At 45.0% G+C, this 21,075-nt stretch overlaps 1 protein-coding gene across 1 annotated transcript in view; it reads right to left on the minus strand.

The window, feature by feature from the left end:
- NR1I3 (nuclear receptor subfamily 1 group I member 3) overlaps positions 1–21,075 on the minus strand; it is a 40,411-nt gene that overhangs the window by 14,096 nt on the left and 5,240 nt on the right. The window contains exons 2-3 of the mRNA XM_066608739.1: positions 4,780–5,027; positions 900–1,030 (exon numbers count right to left, since the gene is read on the minus strand). Of these exons, the coding sequence (XP_066464836.1) occupies positions 900–1,030; positions 4,780–5,027 (379 nt within the window). The remainder of the gene's footprint in view (positions 1–899; positions 1,031–4,779; positions 5,028–21,075) is intronic.

A 21,075-nucleotide genomic window follows, 5' to 3' on the forward strand; every position in this document is an offset into this window, starting at 1 on the left:
GGATTCAGTGACCTTTTCCCCTCCACTTACTAATGTCTTCAGAATGGTTCCTCTTGTACCACATTAAGGTTGCATTCACACGTCGCTGATTTGTCGCAAATTTTGGTGCAGATCCAAAGCGGATTGGGGTGCGTTAAAAAAACGCAGTTGAACGCATTCAAAAACACCACCTGAAATTGCGGTAAAGTTTTACAGCGATTGTGAACGCATGTGTAAGAGTGGCCTAAGCGCTTCTTTACACTGGGGAGAAAATGCGTTTTGTTTCCAATAGGCTCATTTACGGAGGCGGTTTTCCTGCGAGCGTGTCCTATTTTTTTTCTGATATTGCAGAAAACTTGCCCATTATTTGTTAGTTTCATACAAGTGTGTGAAAAAAAATTGTGTGAAAATGGTCAGCGCTGCGATGTAATGGGATGGGATGTTCTTGCATGACACTGGAAAAGGAACCCCAGATGTAAGAGTGCGATATTGGTCCGATTTCCGTAGACCAATATATCGCACTCACCTGTTTAAAAACAGTGAAACTCGCGCCAGTTTTGTGCGTTGCGAGGCGAATATGAGCCCCATTCTTTTGATTAGTGGTACACACGAGCGATGGTGTGAGGTTATCGCTGCATGTCCTATTTTTCGCGTCCCTCGGAAGCCTCGACGCTGTTTTCATGCTGTGTGATGTTTCCCACTGAAATCGCTAGGTTTAGCCTCTGAGAGGATCACAATGTCACAGATGCGATGCGAGTGCTTTTTGCCTGAAAATCGCCTCGCATCCGTGGGTAAGGTGCAGGTCGCCAAGTATGATATCGCGCCGACCCCTGTGTAGGTAGCCCCAGCATATATAATGGAAGAGCATGAGGTGATCCGTGGGGGGAGGGGGGAAGATCCGTCAGACCCGGAGAACTTACTGTCTTTTCTCATCCCCACCTCCAGACATTTCTGCTGGCGGCAGGCTTGGCACCTTCTCCGCTTGGCTTTGGTGACGGGACAGGAGCGGGTAAACGGGCAGGTGAAGGTCAGACCTTTAGTCATAGAACGTCTGAGGAAACATGGACAATATTATGGAATGGGATAATGCCCAGGAGAAAATATATCATACAGAAATAGAATATACCATGCCATAATAGCATATAATATACCATGATATACCATAATAGCATATAATATACCGTGATATAACATATCATAATAGCATACAATATACTGTAATATAACATACCATAATATCATATAATATTCCGTAATATAACATGCTATAATAGCATATAATATACCACACCATGAAAGCATATAATATACCATGATAAAACATACCATGCTATAGCAGCATATAATATACTGTAATATATAACATGCTATAATAGCATATAATATACCATGATATAACATACCACGCCGTTATGGCATATAATATACTGTAATATAACATATCATGCCATAATAGCATATAATATACCGTGATAAAAATACCATGCCATAGCAGCATATAATATACAGTGATATAACATACCATGCCATAATAGCATATTATATAACGTAATAGAATATACTATACCATATTAGCATATAATATACCAGAATTAAACATACCATACCATAATAGCATAATATATTGTAATATAATATAGCATACTATAATAGCATATGACATACCATACAATACTAACATATAATATGCCGTAATAAAACATGCCATGCCACAATAGCATATTATATATCGTAATACCATCTAATATACCATACCATACTGGCATATAATATACCATTATATAATACACTATACCATAAGAACATGTAATATAGTATACCAAACCATAATAGTGTATAATATAATATATTAAATATATTGTTAAATGATAGCGTACAATATAGTATGCCATAATAACAATATACCATGCTATAAAACAATTTAATGTACCATAATATATTTAAATAATATATTCTATGATACCATAACAAAAACTGTATACTGTAAAATGTAATACACTGTAATGTATGGCACCTTAATATAACATACTATATCATAACATACCATAATATAAATAAGGGCTCTTTCACACATGCAGAATAGCCACGCAAAAAATTGTAGCTAATTGCGCACAAAATAGCACGAATGGGTGATTTCTAGCTATTAAGTCCTGACCTTAATTAGTAGTGAAATTGCCCGTTCACACGATCGGGCGCCTTGTGGTGCGTGTTATCTTGCTCTCATAGGAATCAATGGAAACTCCTGTGCAGCTCGCACCAAAGATGGGTGAGGTCCTATCTTTTTTCGCAGCACGCACCTTAGCTGCAGGTATTGCAGTCACGCATGTCCAATCTTTGTGAGGTGCGAGTTTTTTGCGCGCCTAAAATTCCTTCATCTGAAAGTTTCTATGGGAAACCATTGGTACTTATTAACGTGATTTTTTGACGCACCGATTTTGCGCGAAAACGATGCCCGTGTGAAAGAGCCCTGACTGTAATGTAATATACAATACCATAATAAAATGTAATTTACAGTAATTTACAGTAATAAATATAATGAGGATGGGTTATGAATAAGCTTACTGCACATCTGGAAACCCCTTTAATACAACATAATGTCATATTATATACCAGACCGCATATAACGACGGGTGCGGACCAGTCGGTGGGGCTGAGACCAGGCTGTCTAAAGAATGCTTATGGCATGGCTTTTCTAAGGACTGTCTCACACCAGCGTTTGGTAATAGCATATTACACACGTTGCGCTTATAATATGCCGTACCAATATCGCATAGGCGGGTATGTTGCTGCTCACACGAATTGCATAAAAAAATCGTATCCTGTTCTATTTTCGCACGTATTACGAATGCATACATGCCAAGATAGTACATGGCGATCGCCGGCCTGAAGGCCGTACACAATGTCATTGCCTATTGGCTGCGTGCCGCACGCGTATATTTCACAGCCCGCATTCTGCAAGATACACTCTTGTGAGCCCGGCCCTAGTCTGTACAACACGTGGCCATATTGGTTGTCACCACCTCTCCCAGGTAGAGGAGGGACTGAACAGACCTTTAGCCAAGTAGACATGATTTTACCAATTTTGAAAAGTGGTGAGGAAAAGTGGGCAAAATCTGTGTGTGGAAATCCAACAGGGAAATTCACGCTTCCGCGTCAAGAATAGAGATGAGCGAGCATACTCGTTAAGGACAAATACTCGAGCTAGTATCGTCCCTTTCGAGTATCTGCCTGCTCGTCCGCTAAAAGGGGGACGCCCGGGGAGAGCGAGGGGAAACGGGGGGGGGGGGAGATCTCTCTCTCCCCGCTCCCCCCTGCTCACTCCCGCAACCCACCGCTCACCCCCGCCGGCACCCGACTCTTTGTGGACAAGCAGGCAGATACTCGAAAAGGACGATACTCTCTCGAGTATTTGTCCTTAGCGAGTATGCTCACTCATCTCTAGTCAAGAAGTGACATGGAAACACGTTAGCATTCCACACACAGATTTTGCCCATTGACCGTACTAAATCCACGAGCAGATCCAATGAAAAGAACACGGCAAAGAAACGCAGATTTGACCGCAGGTTTTAGATGAAATTTTCACGCAAATATTCTTTTTCCAGTTCTGAAAAAATCATCCCAATTTTTTTTCGTGCATTTCTGCAATTTTTCCATCCAGTTTTCATCGGCGATTTGTATGCGCCTAACAAAATGCGTGAAGATCCTGCCGACTTCCTGGATCTGCACGCTTTTTTTAAGGTTACCATGGTTACATGGGATGAAAACAGATTACAATTGTATCAGATAAGTGCAATCCGTTTTTTTTTAAATGCAGCCAAACGCTTGAATGGTGATTTTTGTCTGAAAATCGCAACAAAATAAGACAAGGTGCCATTATTTTTACTGCCATTTTCTTGTCTGATTTAGGGCTCATGTCCACGGGGAAAATATGATTTAGGATCCGCAGTGGATCTCCCGCATGCGGATCCGCACCCCATAGGGATGCATTGACCACCCGCGGGTACATAAATACCCGCGGATCGTCAATAAAAGTGATTTAAAAAAAAATGGAGCATGAAAAAATCTGGACCATGCTCCATTTTCATGCGGGTCTCCCGCGGGGACGGCTCCCGCGGGCTTCTATTGAAGCCTATGGAAGCCGTCCGGATCCGCGGGAGACCTAAAATAGGAATTTAAAGCATTTACTCACCCGCAGCGGACCGCGAAGCTCTGCTCTTCCTCACGGCCGCATCTCCCTTGCTTCGGCTCGGCGGATGTGCCCGGCGCATGCGCGCGGCACGTCGACGACGTGCCGGCGACGTGCCGCCGGCGTCAGGAATTCATCCGCCGGCCGAAAATGAAGATCCGGCCGTGAGGAACAGCTGACCTTCCCCGCCCGCGCCGGATAGGTAAATGCTTTTAAATTGCTATTTTCGGCGCTCATGTCCGCGGGGCAGGAGGGACCCGCTGCAGATTCTCCATTGAGAATCTGCAGCGGATCTGATTTTCCCCGTGGACATGAGGCCTAAGGGCTCCCACCCACTAGCGTTTTTTTTCACTGCGAAATTCGCACGTTTTTTTTTTCTACAGGGGGTCTATGGGACTTGTAAAGCTAAAATCGCGATTTACCGCGAAATCGCGATTTTGCGCAATCGCGATTTTAGCTTTACAACTCCCATAGCCCAAAGACCCCTGCAAAAAAAAAAAAAACGCTGCGAATTTCGCAGTAAAAAAACACTAGTGGGTGGGAGCCCTAAAAGTTCTGATTAAAATTTATTTAGTGGCTGATTTTCAGGTGAATTCTTTGTAGGACGCTTTTACCTAAAGAATCCCTTGCAGCCCTCGCAGGTCAGGACGTGGAAGTGATAGCCATTAGCCTTATCGCCGCACACAGCGCACAGTTTCTCCTCGGCATCTGGGTCGTTGTAATCACTCTCGCTCGTCTTCACATTCAGCGCTGACGCCCCCAAAGAACCACAACTACTGTTACTGTCCTCCTCGCAGGGCGGGAACATGACGGGGCTCCAGTCTGCCTGGAAAATCGAGGGAGCCAGGTCTTGGTTATTCATCTGGAGGATGAGAGAAAAACAGGAATAGTCTCACCCAGATATTACATCATAATACCACCTATACTCCAGTGACATCATCTATTACGCTGAGAACCAGCCTATACATCATGTCTGAGAGGTAGTCACAGCCCCGCCCCTTGCTGATGAGATCACTGATATAATAAAATATGATCAGACGTGAGATCCGCAGACCTTAAACTACAGTTACATCATCTATTACTGCTGACAACCAGTCTGTATATCAAGTCTGAGAGGTAGTTACAGCCCCGCCCCTTGCTGATGACATCACTGATATAATAAAATGTGATCAGACATGAGATCCGCAGACCTTAAACTACAGTGACATCATCTATTACTGCTGACAACCAGTCTGTATATCAAGTCTGAGAGGTAGTCACAGCCCCGCCCCCTGCTGATGATATCATTGATATAATGACATGCAGTGGCATAACTTGAAGCTTCTGGGCCTCAATGCAAAATCTGTAACAGGGCCCCCAACTATAATACTTTATTCATACTACTAGGCTTACTATATGGAGATGATAGGCCTTATGGGCCCCCCTAAGGCCTCATGTCCACTGGCAAAATTGAATTGTGGAATCCACGCAGGTCACGCGCACGGATGATCCGCAGTTCAATATGCCAATTAATTAAATACCTGCAGATGGCATTTTTCCCGGCATGCGGACTGCACACACGGTTAAAAAAACGCAGCATGCTCCATTTTCTGTGGTTTCCCACATAGATGACTTGAAGTCAACGGAAGCCATCCGATCCGCAGCACAGACGCAGCTGACACTATTTACTTCATCCAGATTTACAGCAGAGAACGGATCGATAGTGTCACGAGTGACAAAGAACTTTAAGGTAACCTCCAGTTGCTTTTCCCTGTGACCTCCCCTAGCAGTAACCCTGGTCGGGTCCCAAGCTACCCTCAGGGGAGGAGATGGTAGAGCCACCTGTGACACAGTCTTTATCTACCCTGCCATCTCCTTGGCTGTGGGCCCGCTCCTCGGATGCTGTAGTAGTCACAACCACGCCCCCTCCTGATGACATCACTGATATAACATGTGATCAGACATGAGATCCGCACACCTTATACTACAGTGACATCATCTTTTACTGCTGGCAACCAGCCTGTATATCATGTCAGAGGTCGTCACAGCTCTGCCCCTGCTGGTGACATCACTGATATAATGAGAGGTAGTCATAGCCCTGCCCCCTGCTGGAGTCAGACCCCTGGTGCAGCTGTAGAATAAGAGATAGGGGGCAGTAGTTATTCACATTAGTAATTACATGTGGTTGCAGGTCAGCCTCATCCTTCATATAAAGTGACATAACTTCAGTAAATTTTGCTGCCTGTATTCACATTGTGCAGCATTGTGTACCTTTTACAGTAACATTTCCTAAGATATCTGATTGTATCAGGAAACAGCAGCAAACCCAACTAAATTACCATATATACTCGAGAATAAGCCGAGTTTTTCAGCAAATTTTTTATGCTGAGAAAGCCCCCCTCCGCTTATACTCGAGTAAGGTAAAAACATTAAAAAAAACAAAAAAACGCAATACTCCCCTCCCAGCTGGCATCTGTGTCCCCGGCGTGATGGTCTCCCCGGCGGTGCGGCAAGCTGCTTTAGAATTCTCCCCGCTGTAATCTCCCTGCTGGGCTTTGAATTCCCCCACCGTCAGCGCTGTGTAAGTAAGCGCTGTGATTGGATCGAGCACCAGCCAATCACAGCCGGTGCTCGATCATTCACAGCCATTCAGTGAATGACATCCCTGAATGGCTGTGATTGGTATATTGAGCGTCGCCTGTGATTGGCTGGCGCTCAATCCAATCGCAGCACTTACTTACACAGCGCTGACGGCGGGGGAATTCAAAGCCGAGCGGGGAGAATTCTCAAGCAGCTTGTCGCACCGCCGGGGAGACCATCGCGCCGGGGACACAGATGCTGACTTTTTTACCTAGTATATACTCGAGTATAGCTAGGCTTATACTCGAGTCAATAGGTTTTACCAGTTTTTCGGGGTAAAACTTATTGACTCACCTTATACTTGGGTCAGGTAATACTCGAGTATATATGGGTACATTCCTCCACCCCGTTACACCAGGGACCTGGCCATCCATGCTGGATTATCAGGTATTCTGGATTATCTAACATTGATTGCACATTACATAAATTAGGCCTATACAGTAAATATATTTTTATAAGCAATGGGCCGCCTAACAGTAGGCCTGTCCCTGCTGTCCATAACAACCAATCACAGCACAGCCTTTCCTGGAACTGCTTGGGTAAAATGAAAGCTGTGCTGTGATTGGTTGCTATCAGCAAATAGAATATCTTACTGCTAGACGGCTGATAAATGAGGCTTTACATATAGTGGGCCGCTATATTATATCATTGGCCCTTGTAACATAGCTTGAGCCCCTATAATATATCACTAACTGATATACCCGGCTTTGCCTGAATTAATTTGATACAGGTGTTTACGTGTTGTTCACATGGAAAATGTTATGAAGTCAAGGTTACTTTAGAGGACCCGAGGAATAAAATATGTATACACATAGAGGAGCGTTAGATTCTCCTCAGGCTGCATGTATCGATGTCCCACTGCAGAATGTGTCACCCCTCCCACTCTCCTCATTTCGGACCTAAAGAATGCTTGTGCTAAATTTCACACTTATAGGACACCAGGAAGTTATATTACATACATACTTACTTTTGCAATTAGCATTGAATAATCAAGATGTGACCCCTTTACTTATTCTATTTAGGACCTAAAGAATGCTCATACCAAATTTCACGTTTGTATGACACTGGGAAGTTAGAGAACTAGTGGCGAATCAGTCAGGACTTTCACTATATAAACATATATAGATAGATTAAAAAAAAAAAAAAATAATATATATATATATATAGATTGCCCCTTTTAATATAGCTTGGGTTACCTATATTATATCACTGGCCTCTGTAACATAGCTTGGGCCCCTACATTATATCATTGTGTTATAGTATCGGCCCCTACAGCATAGTGTGGGCTCCTTTATTACAGCATTGGCCCCTGTAGCATAGTGTGGGCTCCTATATTATAGCATCCGCCTCTGCAGCATAGTGTGGGCTCCTATATTATAGCATCGGCCCCTGTAGCATAGTGTGGGCTCCTATATTATAGCATTGGCCCCTGCAGCATAGTGTAGGCTCCTATATTATTGCATCAGTCCCGGCAGCAAAGTGTGGGCTCCTATATTATAGCATCGGCCCCTGCAGCATAGTGTGGGCTCCTATATTATTGCATCGGTCCCAGCAGCATAGTGTGGGCTCCTATATTATAGCATCGGTCCCGGCAGCATAGTGTGGGCTCCTATATTATAGCATCGGCCTCTGCAGCATAGTGTGGGCTCCTATATTATAGCATCGGCCTTGCAGCATAATGTGGGCTCATATGTTATAGCATCGGCCCCTGCAGCATAGTGTGGGCTCCTAGTTTATAGCATCGGCCCCTGCAGCATAGTGTGGGCTCCTATTTTATAGCATCGGCCCCTGCAGCATAGTGTGGGCTTCTATATTATAGCATTGGCCTCTGCAGCATAGTGTGGGCTCATAGATTATAGCATCGGTCTCTGCAGCATAGTGTGGGCTCCTATATTATAGCATCGGCCTCTGCAGCATAGTGTAGGCTCCTATATAATAGCATCGGCCTCTGCAGCATAGTGTGGGCTCCTATATTATAGCATCGGTCCCTGCAGCATAGTGTGGGCTCCTATATTATAGCATCAAACCCTGTAGCATAGTGTGGGCTCCTATATTATAGCATCGGTCCCGGCAGGATAGTGAGGGCTCCTATATTATAGCATCGGCCCCTGCAGCATAGTGTGGGCTCCTATATTATAGCATCGGCCCCTGTAGCATAGCGTGGGCTCCTTTATTATAGCATCGGCCCCTGCAGCACAGTGTGGGCTCCTTTATTATAGCATCGGCCCCTGCAGCACAGTGTGGGCTCCTTTATTATAGCATCGGCCCCTGCAGCACAGTGTGGGCTCCTTTATTATATCATCAGCCCCTGCAGCATAGTGTGGGCTCCTATATTATAGTATCGGCTCCTGCAGCATAGTGCGGGCTCCTATATTATAGCATCGGCCCCTCCAGCATAGTGTGGGCTCCTATATTATAGCATCAAACCCTGTAGCATAGTGTAGGCTCCCATATTTTAGCATCGACCCCTGCAGCATAGTGAGGGCTCCTATATTATAGCATCGGCCCCTGCAGCATAGTGAGGGCTCTTGGGTTATAGTATTGGCCCCTATATCATAGTGCATCGTAGCAGCATCCCCTATACTGCTGTATTATGGTATTGGTCTCTTTAACAGAGCGCAGCCTCCCATAATACAGCATAGCAAATTATGTATCCGGCTGATAATCTGGAAAAATCCGGCGGTGCAAGGTCTAGATTATTGGAATTTCCCATCAACTTTAAAGTCATGAAAAATAGATGTAGTGCGGCGCGTTATCAGCGGTAAACGATGAGTTATCACATGCAGACGATGACTGTGCACGCGGCGGCTGGCCAGAACTCTACTTCCACAGCTCATGTAATATTAATACCCTCATCTCAACCTGGAGGGGGAGAAATGTTCTCCGCAGTTTCTGGGTCGCTGTGCATTTAACCCTGTTTGCTCCTGGAGAGAGAAGATAAGCCGAGTCTCCAGAAGTAAGTTTTTACCGTATATGGTAAAAAGTTACGAAATTGGCCGCCTAGTGTCAGAGACCCATTATCATACTCTGTTAGTGGTACCTGGCCTCTATCATCAATGGGCCATAACAGTTTAGCGGCCCATGTAGCATAGCTATTATATGTCATATGTCCCTATAACATAGCATCGGCTCTTATAACACAGTGTGGGCTCCTACATTATAGAATACACCCCTATAGCATTGTGCGAACTTCTATAATATAGCATAGGCCCCCATAGTATAATGCGGGCTGCAATACTACAGCATTAGCCCTTATAGCATAGTACAGACTGCTATAATATAAAAATAGGCCCCTATAGCATACTATGGGCTGCTATAATACAGTATAGGCCCCTATAGTATAGTTTGGGCTGCAATACTACAGTATTAGCCCCTATAGGATAGTGCGGGCTGCTATAATATAGCATAGGTCCGGACAGTATGGTGCAGGCTGCTATCCTATAGCATAGGCCCCTATTGCATAGTGCAGGCTGTTATAATATATATTAGGCTCCTATAGCTTGTTGTGGTGTGCTATAATATATCACAGGCCCTTATAGCATATTGCATGCTGCTACAGTACAGCATAGGCCCTGACAGCATGGTGTGGGCTCCTATATTATAGCATAGGCCCCTATAGCATGTTGTGGGTTTCTATAATTTAGCATAGACCCCAATTGCATGTTGTGGTGTGCTATAATATAGAGCTAGGCTCCTATAGCATATTGTGGGCTGCTTCAGTATAGCATAGGCCCAAGCATGCTGTAGGTTGCTATAATATATCACAGGCCCCTATGTAGTGACCCAGTACATCATCCTGGTCCTCTCCATAAATGTCATACATGTTTGTCCTATGTTGATGCATTGTGGAAGCTGTCTTGTTATTTCCAGTATGTGTGTTGCACACCTGCAGCTCTAGAAGGGTTAAGTGTTTAATAAAATCCAAAACCTGCATGTAAATGTATCAAGTTATGTCATGTCATGTGGTATGAGAGAGGGTATAAATATGAGTGATTGAGAGCAGGAAAGGGAATGAATCCATGTCTTCAAGGGAGTACATGTCTTCAGGAGTTTGACGTACAGGAGGTCCCGGTACATGGGGGCGATATTAGTGTATCTTGACACCACCATCTAGTAGAGCTGGAGAAAGCAGGGACAGGCCGGTGACGCCCCCTGAACCTGATTGGCTGCCGAGATGGGAGCCCTGTAGGTCCTAGAAGGTCAATAATAATAATAATCTTTATTTGTATAGCGCCAACTTATTCCGCAGTATGAATATACCCAGGCGCCTGCTGCTGCAGTAAGTATTAATATCCTCAGCGTCCTGCTGCTGTCCTCCCTGCTACTGCAATAACTCTCCCAGGCTCCCAGCGCTGCAGTTCTCTGTTCCCCGGCCGTCTCCCTTCTCTCACCTTCCCCGCTGATGCTGCTGTTGAACCCGCTGTGTCGCTTCTGTGCCCTTGCGTGGTTCTGCTCATGGCTGCTGTCCTTATCTCCCTGCCGGCAGGACATGCCGTGTATGGTCATCCAGCGGCGGCATGACAGTGGATTGCGGCCCTTCCCCGCTGAGGCTCCTACCCACTGGTCCTGTGCCTTCTGTCCCGACTGACCGCTTGCCCAGGGGAGATGGAAGGGGCTGCTTGTTAGTGCCAAACACATGGCTGCATGCTGTGTAGTGTTTTTTGCCTGCCGTGAACGCTTAGGGTTAGGGATAATTGTCCTGTTAGGCTTATAAATACTAACTGTATATGCTTCCATGTTACAGGTGTAACATAGAGGCATTTACTAGTAATCATGTAAGCCTAACAAGAGAATTGACCCTAACCGTCCACGGCAGGCAAAAAGCACTACACATGCTGCTGCTAGGACCTTAGACAAGACAGCTAATGGGGAGCTATGGGTGTGACAGGGGCGTTGCTGCATCCAAGCCCTGTCAAACGCCTAGCTTTCTGGTGGCGTCAAGATACACTAATACCCATGGGGGTACCTTTGGCCCTCATGTACTGAAGCATGGAGGAGAAGGAGAGAGTTCCCATTCTGCTGTGAATCAATGCTAAATGGAGTGAGTCCCATAGAGAAAAAGGAGAGTGTCGGAAGGTCTGTTGTGTTGTCCAAGGCCCAGTGCAGAGGTACTATTTGCTCATCTGCTTTTTCTACACGGCTGTCTGAGGTCTAGATCACTGCGTAGAGGCACACCCTTTATGTCTGGCACACCCATGTGTCTCTAGGGATGGGTGGAGGTAGTCCAAGTCAATAATCTACAAGTCAATAATCTCTGAAGTTTAATCACCTGCACTGTGAAGTCTTTTATTGAACTGCCTTGTATTGTTATTAGAGATGAGCGAACACGTTCGGCCCCGCCCCTTTTTCGCCCGAACACCGAACTTTGCGAACACTTCAGTGTTCGGGCGAAAAAGTTCGGGGGCCGCCGTGGCAGCGCGGGGGGTTGCGGCGGGGAGTGGGGGGGAGAGGGAGGGAGAGAGAGAGGGCTCCCCCCTGTTCCCCGCTACTGCCGCCCGCGCCGCCGCGCATCTCCCCGCCCCCCGGCGGCACCCGGACCTTTACGCGCGAACACTGCAGTGTTCGGCAAAGCCGGTGTCCGGGTGCGGATGTGTCCGTAACGGACATGTTCGCTCATCTCTAATTGTTATGTAAGGTTGGGACCTCGACACAAAAATATCGATAGTCGATAGTATCGAATATCGCTGAACAAACGATCGATTATTATAAAATATCGGTGGAAAGCTATTGATATTTGGATATATCGATTTTTTTAAATGCTGTATAAAAATAAAACAGGTCTAGGGTGAATAAAGCAACACAATCAACAAAAAAAATTGTAGTTTTCTTTTAAAACTTTAAACTGTTGAATTTATTATTAACTTATAGCTATTAAAAACATCATGAAAATATATTAACCCCTTAGTGACGAAGCCTGTTTGCACCTTAGTGACGGAGCCAAATTTTGGAAATCTGACATGCGTCGTTCAACGTAGCATAACTCCGTAAAGGCTTTGCATATCCAAGTGATTCTGACATTGTTTTTTCGCCACATGTTGTACTTCATTTTGGTTGTAAAAAGAGACCGCTATAATTTGTGTATATTTATTAAAAGCACCAAAATTGGGAAAATTTTTGAAAAAATTGTCATTTTTTCACATTTTCAACTGTAATATTTCAAATATGTCTAAACATACTGTACAAATTTTTGATAAGATTTATATTTCCATCTGTTTACTTTATTCTGAATGCACATTTGAAAAACTTTTGTGTTTTTTTAACCATTTAGATGACGTACAAATTTAACATTACTTTTCAGCATTTTGAGGAACACTTTGTTTTCCTGCACCAAGCCAAGTTTGCAAAGGCTCATGAGTGTCAGAATAATAGATACCCCCTCAAATGACCCCATTTTAAAAACTACACCCCTTAATGTATTCACTGAGGGGGGTCAGGAGTATTTTGACCCCACCGTTTTTTTTCAGGAATTAATTAAATTTAGAGGAGAAAAAATAAAATTTCATATTTTTGCAAATATGTCATTTTAAAGACATATTGTTTTTCCTATAGTGCCCATAAAAATGAGGATTTACATCCCAAAATGGATACCCCCGTTTCTCCCGTGTTCAGAAACATACCCATTGTGGCCCTAATCTTATATCTGAGTCCACAAAGGGGCCTAAAATGAAAGGAGTAGTCGGTGTCTTTCAGAACATAAATTTTGCTTGAAGGCGTTTTAGCTCCCATAGCACTTTTGTAGAGCTCTTGAGCGGCCAAAACCATAGAGAACCCCCACAAATGACCCCATTTTGAAAACTAGACCCCTTAACGAATTTATCTAGGGGTGTACTACCTATTTTGACCCCACAGTTTTTGAATGAATTTTAGCAAAGCAAAAGGAAAAAATTGTGATTTTCGTTTTTTGTCAATTCTGTCATTTTAAAAACAGCTTTTTTTGTACAGCACACACATGAATGAAGCCTTGCACCCCAAAATGGATACCCCTGTTTCTCCCGTGTTCAGAGACATACCCTTTGTGGCCCTAATCTTATGTCTGGATGCACAAAGGGGCCCAAAATGTAAGGAGTAGTCGGTGGCTTTCAGAACTGAAATTTAGCATGAAGGTGATTTAGGCCCCATAGCCCACTTGTAGAGCCCTTGAGCAGCCAGAACGACACAGAACCCCAACAAATGATCACATTTTGAAAACTAGACCCCTTAGCGAATTTATCTAGGGTTGTACTGCGTATTTTTACCCTACAATTTTTGAATAAATCTAAGCAAAGCAGTAGGAAAAAAATTACAATTTTCACTTTTTTGGCAGTCATATCAATTTAAAAACTGTTTTTTTTTGTACAGCACACATAGGAATGAAGACTTTCACCCCAAAATGGATACCCCTGTTTGTCCTGTGTTTAGAACCATACCCCTAGTAGCCATAATCTACTTAAAGGACACATGGCTAGGCCTATAATGGAAGGAGCACCCGTTGGATTTCAGGGTACAACGGAATAAATTCCAGCCCCCATTGCCCACTAATAGAGCCATTGAGCATCTAAAAAGATAAAGAACCCCCTCAAATGACCCCATTTTAAAAACTAGACCCCTTAACAAATTCATCTAGGGGTGTACTGCGTATTTTGACCCTACAGTATTTGAATGAATCTAAGCAAAGCAGAAGGAAAAAATTACAATTTTCATTTTTTTGGCAATTTTGTCAATTTAAAAACAGGTTTTTTTGTACAGTATACATAAGAATGAAGAAGTTCACCCCAAAATGGATACCCCCGTTTGTCCTGTGTTCAAAAACATTCCCGTTGTGGCCCTAATCTACTTATAGGACACATGGCAAGGCCTATAATGGAGGGAACACCCGTTGGATTTCTGGGCACAACTGAATAAATTCCAGGCCCCATTGCCCACTTGTACGGAATAAAAATTGACACCTTAAAAAAAGACGCATGCGGAATCCGTAATTCCTATCCGGTCATGTGAGACCGGCCAAAGGTAGATCGCTACCTTTTTATCACGTGACCGGGGACCGCTCAACGCTTGGTCGCTGGAAGCAAGGAGATTTTAAATTTCCTGGGCTCCCCGACTCCTGCACATGTGTCCGGTGTTTTGCCGGCGGTCGCAAGCGCAGAATCCGGGAAAGTTCACGGAAGAAGATCGCATCAGGGTGCAAATACGGAGGCCTCCGGTAAAAAGTTTCATCTCCTCTCACCGATCGCATCGGTGAGGGGAGATGAACCTTCACCTTTTTTTTACTTTTACGTGATCGCCATTATCCATTGAATAACGGCAAACACGTGACCAGGAACCGCTCACCGTGGATCTCCATGAAATCTCCAGGCTCTCGGCTAAGTTTTGTAGCCAGGAGCAGGGAGATTTTAAATTACCCTGGCAATCCACAGCTTTTGCGCATGCGTCCGGCACATTGGCGACTGGCGCGTGCGCAGAAGCTGGGGTAAGGTCCGCGGATAAATATGCGGGCCTTAGGCACGTTATTTCATCCTCCCTGAGACGTAAGATTTTTAAACTTTTTGACTTTTTACACTTTTTTAAAAAAGTTTTTTACTTTACATGATCACTGTCATCCATTGGATGACAGTGATCATGTCCCTGGTGACATCCCTCTGCTCCTGCTACACATGGCAGCCAGGAGCAGAGAGATTTTAAATTTCCCAGGGCTCGAGCCCCTCTGTGCACGCGCCCGAGGATTGACATCGGGCGCGCATGCGCAGACGGGGACCGCGGGTCCCGGGACATCGGGGAGGACCGAGGTAAGTAATTTCACCTCCCCTCATGTATCCGATCCATGAGGGGAGGGGAAACTGACACTTTTTTAAAACTTTTTTTAACTTTTTCGCGATTGCCGCTATCCAATGGATAGCGGCGATCGCGGGCCCAGGGACTGCTCACTGCGGTCCCCGGTAACACCTCCTGGCTCCCGGCTACCTTCAGAAGCCGGGAGCCAGGAGATTTTAAATTTGCCAGGGGCTCCCGGGCTACTGCGCATGCGCGTGACATCATCGTCTGGCGCGCATACGCAGAAGACCGCCGGCGGGTCCAGGAGGACCCGATCTTCGGGGGACACCGCAGACAAGCCGGGTGAGTATTTTCAGCTGCCCTGATGGATCCGATCCATCAGGGCAGCTGAATAACTAACTTTTTTGACAGTTTTATTTACTTTATTGCGATCGGCACTATCCATTATCCGGGTGACTGCCCGCATCCTGGGATGACAGCTCCATGCTGTCGGCTACCTGCGGGCACCGACAGCATGGAGCTGTCACGTCCTCAGGCAAGTGGGCATTATTCCAAAGAGGATGCATAAAACTACGTCCTCTAGGATTAAAGCCCACTTACTGAGGACGTAGTTTCCCGATGGGGCAGTCGTTAAGGGGTTAAAGTCACAAACGAAAATAAAAAATTACAGATGAAACATATAATTAAAATTAGGTATATGAAGAGAAGTTTTTTTATCATTGGCCCCAATAATCGTTATCTAATGAGCCAAGAAATATTAATTTGCTCGCATGCTTTTCCTTCAGGGCTCACTGTTTCTGCCGGATAAGACGGCCGCACCGCGTGCAAACGACTCTCTGCATCACCTGCTCCATTGCCGGCCATGTGTTCTTTCTGCCGGCGGTGCGGAGATTCGTCCGCACCTGCAGTGCAGCGGTCAGAATCAGGCAGAAACACGGGCGGATCGTCGCCCGTGTGACTGAGCCCTCAAAACGCTCCTTTGAGCAGACATAATTACACCAGCTTTTGAAAACATTCTTTCCGGAGGAACTGAAGTAGCAACTACAGAAAGATATCTTCTACCAAGCTGGTACAAATTGGAGGAGGGGTGACATATTCTAAAAGGATTGTTTCCTAAATGACCCCAGGTGGCATTTTTTTTTTTTTTTTTTTTTTTAAGTTGTGGTGTTGTTTCATCTAACGTTCTTTGTTTTTTTTTTTGAGGTTCCAGGTCTCCTCTACAACCTTCTGAAAAGAAGAAAAATCAGCATTTCAAATTGCCGCTAAGGGATCAACGGTCTCTATGGCAACTTGTAAACAATGCAGGGCCTGGTAACGCAAACGCAATTGTAATTGTGTTAGATGGGTCTCCTATCTTTTCTATGGGCACTGCGTTCGCGTTAGACTCTGAACGCAAGACATGTCGCGTCTCCTTTTCTGGACGCGACCTTCGTGCGTTCAGCGCAGCCCTCCATCTGCATGTGGAAATGCTTTCATTTAGAAAGCATTGCCCACAGCCATCACGTAAGACACAAGCATTCACAGTCTGCGTCTAACGAGATGAACTAACGCATGTGGACAAGGGGCCGAAGACCCCACTGCTTCTGAGAGTCGTTTGGAGCAAACCTTATTGTTGACACAGAGTCACCTCACACTTTCCAGAAGTTTCTACAACTTGTTTATAAGTTCATTAGTGCCGCGAGCAAAACTACATCCTGTACAACACAAAGGAAAGGGCAGAATGTAAAGAGAGATCTGGTCACCGGACCGCAAGACACGCTTCTGCTTTACAAAAATCCATATTATATCGCCTTAAACTATCGATGTTACCGATATATCGGACATAACAATATCGATGAAAAGTATCGCCAAAGCATTAGTGATATATCAATATTTCTATATATCGGTTTTCGATGTCCCAACCCTATTGTTATGGTGTGGTATAATATAGCATAGGCCCCTATAGCATATTGCGGTCTGCTACAGTATAGCATAGGCCCTGATAGCATGGTGTGGGCTACTATAATATAGCATGGTGTAGTCTTCTGTATTATAGCATTGGCCCCTATCACATTGTGGGATTCTATGATATAGGCTAGTCCCTTATAACACAACATAGACCCCTAGCATAGAGTAAGCTTTTACATTATAGTATTGGCTAGTGCAGCATAATTCTGGTTATTCTGGCCCTGTAAGACTTTTATGTTGCCGTTCATACATCTCTCCTTCCCCTGGTGTGTCGTCCATACACTGTATGTACCCTGTTTCCCCCAAAATAAGACAGTGTCTTATATTAATTTTTGCCCCAAAAGATTTTACTTTTATACATTTATAGCTGCCTGGACACTATTTAAATTTACTTTTTTAATTAACTGTAACTAGGGCTTAGTTTTGGAGTAGGGCTAACAGTTTAGGAATCCTCAAAAATCCTGAAAAAGCATTCTGCATCCTCAAAAATCATCCAAAATCATGCTAGAGCTTATTTTCAGGGTAGGTCTTATTTTCAGGGGAACGGGATATGATAGCGCCCTGTATATTATTGTGTATTCTGTATGCCTGCAATGCTATGTCTGACCACTATATGTCTTTGTAGGGCCAAGGATTTTAAAAAGAACTGACAAATATAAAGTGTTCAGTATGTGGCCTGGACCGCATAGGGCCCTGGGAGCTCTAGGCTCAGCCTGGTGAACACTGGAGCAGCCGGAGACACTGGTCGCAGCACCACCAAGTAACGCAGGCAAGTCACATCAGATGTCCACAGGAAAGGGCACCTGGTGTATTCAGAGACCGAGCGCAAGAAAGGCCGTGTAAGTATTACTAGTGTCCTGACTGCTGCAGTAAATGCAGCGATTGTTCCAGACTGTGTGGATTTTCCGGACTATAAGACGCACCCCAGGTTTAGACAACAGGGAAAAATATTTCATGTTAATTTAATTTAAAAGTCTCCGGTGATCTAACAAAGTAGAGGGGCTCCCGTCATTAACTTTGGTCTTCTCTGCTGCATATACAGCTCTGCTGCATGCATACATATACAGCTCTGCTGCATGCATACATACACAGCTCTGCTGCATGCATACTTACAAAGCTCTGCTGCATGCATAAATAAACAGTTCAGCTCCATGCATACATACACAGCTCTGCTGCATGAATGTTCATATCTGCAACTGACATATTGACCTTTGCCCATCCCTGTGTGTACAGAGGAGCACCTGCATCCCAGGGAGCTATGTGATCTCTAGCGTTATCTGCTGTAGGGCAGCGAGGAGGGGCAGCGGTCAGGAGTCTCTGGAACTATCAGACCCCCCTGCCTTTGGATTATAAGGTGTAGATGCTTTTCAGCAAGATTTTATGTTGTTGAAAACTGCATTCACACAGGCGTACTGTCAACGTGTATTACGCACGCGTATTTCCAATATTATTATTCCGTATTACACAGAGTATTTCCTGTGCGTAATACGTAATGAATGGAGGCAATGAAAGTCAATTGACTTTCATTCTTCTATTCACACCGGCGTGTGGCCACTGCGTATCGATACGCAGGAGAAATAAATCGCAGCATGATGTATTCCTCTGCATATCCTACGCGGCCCTGTTCTGAACAGAGCAGGGAATTTGAAAGAAAATCACACTGCGCTGATTCTTGATGTGTGATTCGCAGGCCTGTGCAGTGCTAATCGTAGCCCGTATGTAATCTCTGGCGGCAGAGTGTACGGGCTGGCAGCTTTGTACGCATACACCCATGTGAACGAGACCTTATAGTCAGAAAAATACAAAATATATATATATATATATATATATATATATATATAGGAAATCTCCACTGACCACCCCTTTATTAGAGCCCCGGCCCTCTCATGATTGGCGGTTCTCTGTATGGATATTCTCCCCATGACCTCAGAGTGCAGCATAAAATCACATGACAAGTTTTCTGTGGATCACTTTCAGTGTGAATCCACATTAGATGGAAATATCCAGCGATCAGAGCGACTTCCAACGAGGCCCGGTCATCAGTGCTAGACTAGCTGGGGCCTCACTGCCGATCGCGGGGGGATACAGGAAATAGCGTGATCGAGGAAAACTTTCAGTGAAAGGGGATCCTGTGGACGGAAACATCTCATAACGAAAAGGGGTCAGAGGAGGATGTCAGGAATTGTCCTGACCAACAGGCACTGCACAGTCGGCGAATACAACGCTGCAGCTCCAACTAATGTGTCCGAACTTGCCGTTTCTTAGCACGGATGGACTATAACAGCAGACAACCAGTTCCAGCGCCATTGTGTCTACAGAAAGGCGACTCCAGCGAGCAAAAGAGCAGAAAACTTGTATCACTGAGCAGCGGAACAAACATCTCCTGGTCAGATGGATCCAGATTTCTGTTGCTGATGGGAGGTCAGAATTTTGCGCAAGCAGCATGAATCGTTGACTCCTTCCTGTCAGCTGGTAAGAACATGTCAGCACCTCCATCTAAACTGCGGTAACTACAAGAAGCCTCCTGTCCGCAGGGGCCAATATTCCTGCAGAACCATTGCAGACATAGAAGGGGCCTCTACAGTGCAGCGTGGGCTTCTACAGGCCCACCATCAGGTCCAGATGCAGGACAGGCTCTCCACATTCCCTGGAGGACGCAGCCATTGCTTGGCAGAGGGGTGGCGCCAGCACAGAGAGTGGGTGCCACCTTGGATTCTGAGCTCCGGCGCACCTCCACACCCCTCTGCGAGCCCTACATGGCACCCCGGCCATCACCCAGGTAGGACACTCGGAGCTGAAGAGGTGGAAGAGAGAAACCCCATCATAGTGCAGAGAGCGCCACCGCGGTGTAAGAAGTAGTTACATTTAGGCATCATTCACAGCGGCGGATGGAATTTTGATCCGCGTTTTCACGGACCGAAACTGTACGCATTCACTGCATATTTGGACCTTTTTGCATTGTTTTGATCTGAGTATTCACTGACTTATTTACATGCGCAAAAAACAAACAAACCACAAGATGGTCCCATAGATGTCTCCTGTCTTCATACGTCAATATGCAGGGATCATGTATTTACTGTGTATTTATGTGAATTTAATGGGGCATTTCAGTCCAAAATAGAACATGCAATCATTTTATTTCACGCACGTAAAATACACGTGAAAAATGCATGTCTGTATTACGCATAAAAATATGCATGTAATAGAGAAAGCAACTACACCTGTGTATATGAGCCCTTATAAACGGCAACCATAATGCTGATGTGGCCCCTAGGGACAAAAAGTTTGACCCCCCCCCCACCCTTTCCCTGCTCTACACCATCCAGCGCAGGATATATGATGAGGTAGGTTGACACCCATAGTCTACAATAAGAGCAGACACCTGGAGGCAGCCATGAGCAAGCAGCAGCCTGCATACCAACACAAGGCGCCAATAATGTGTCATCTGTATTCAGGTCGTGGGTATAGTTCTGTACCCATAGACCAATGACTTTGCAGGAAACATAACAAGGTCCAAAGGAATACCAGAGTTGTCTGTGTTAAAGAGGATGTGGCTATGAGGTTGACTCCTCCCTTTCAGACATCATGGGCAATAT

Source organism: Eleutherodactylus coqui, chromosome 6, assembly GCF_035609145.1.
Source record: "Eleutherodactylus coqui strain aEleCoq1 chromosome 6, aEleCoq1.hap1, whole genome shotgun sequence".
In the NCBI taxonomy this organism is placed as follows: domain Eukaryota; kingdom Metazoa; phylum Chordata; class Amphibia; order Anura; family Eleutherodactylidae; genus Eleutherodactylus; species Eleutherodactylus coqui.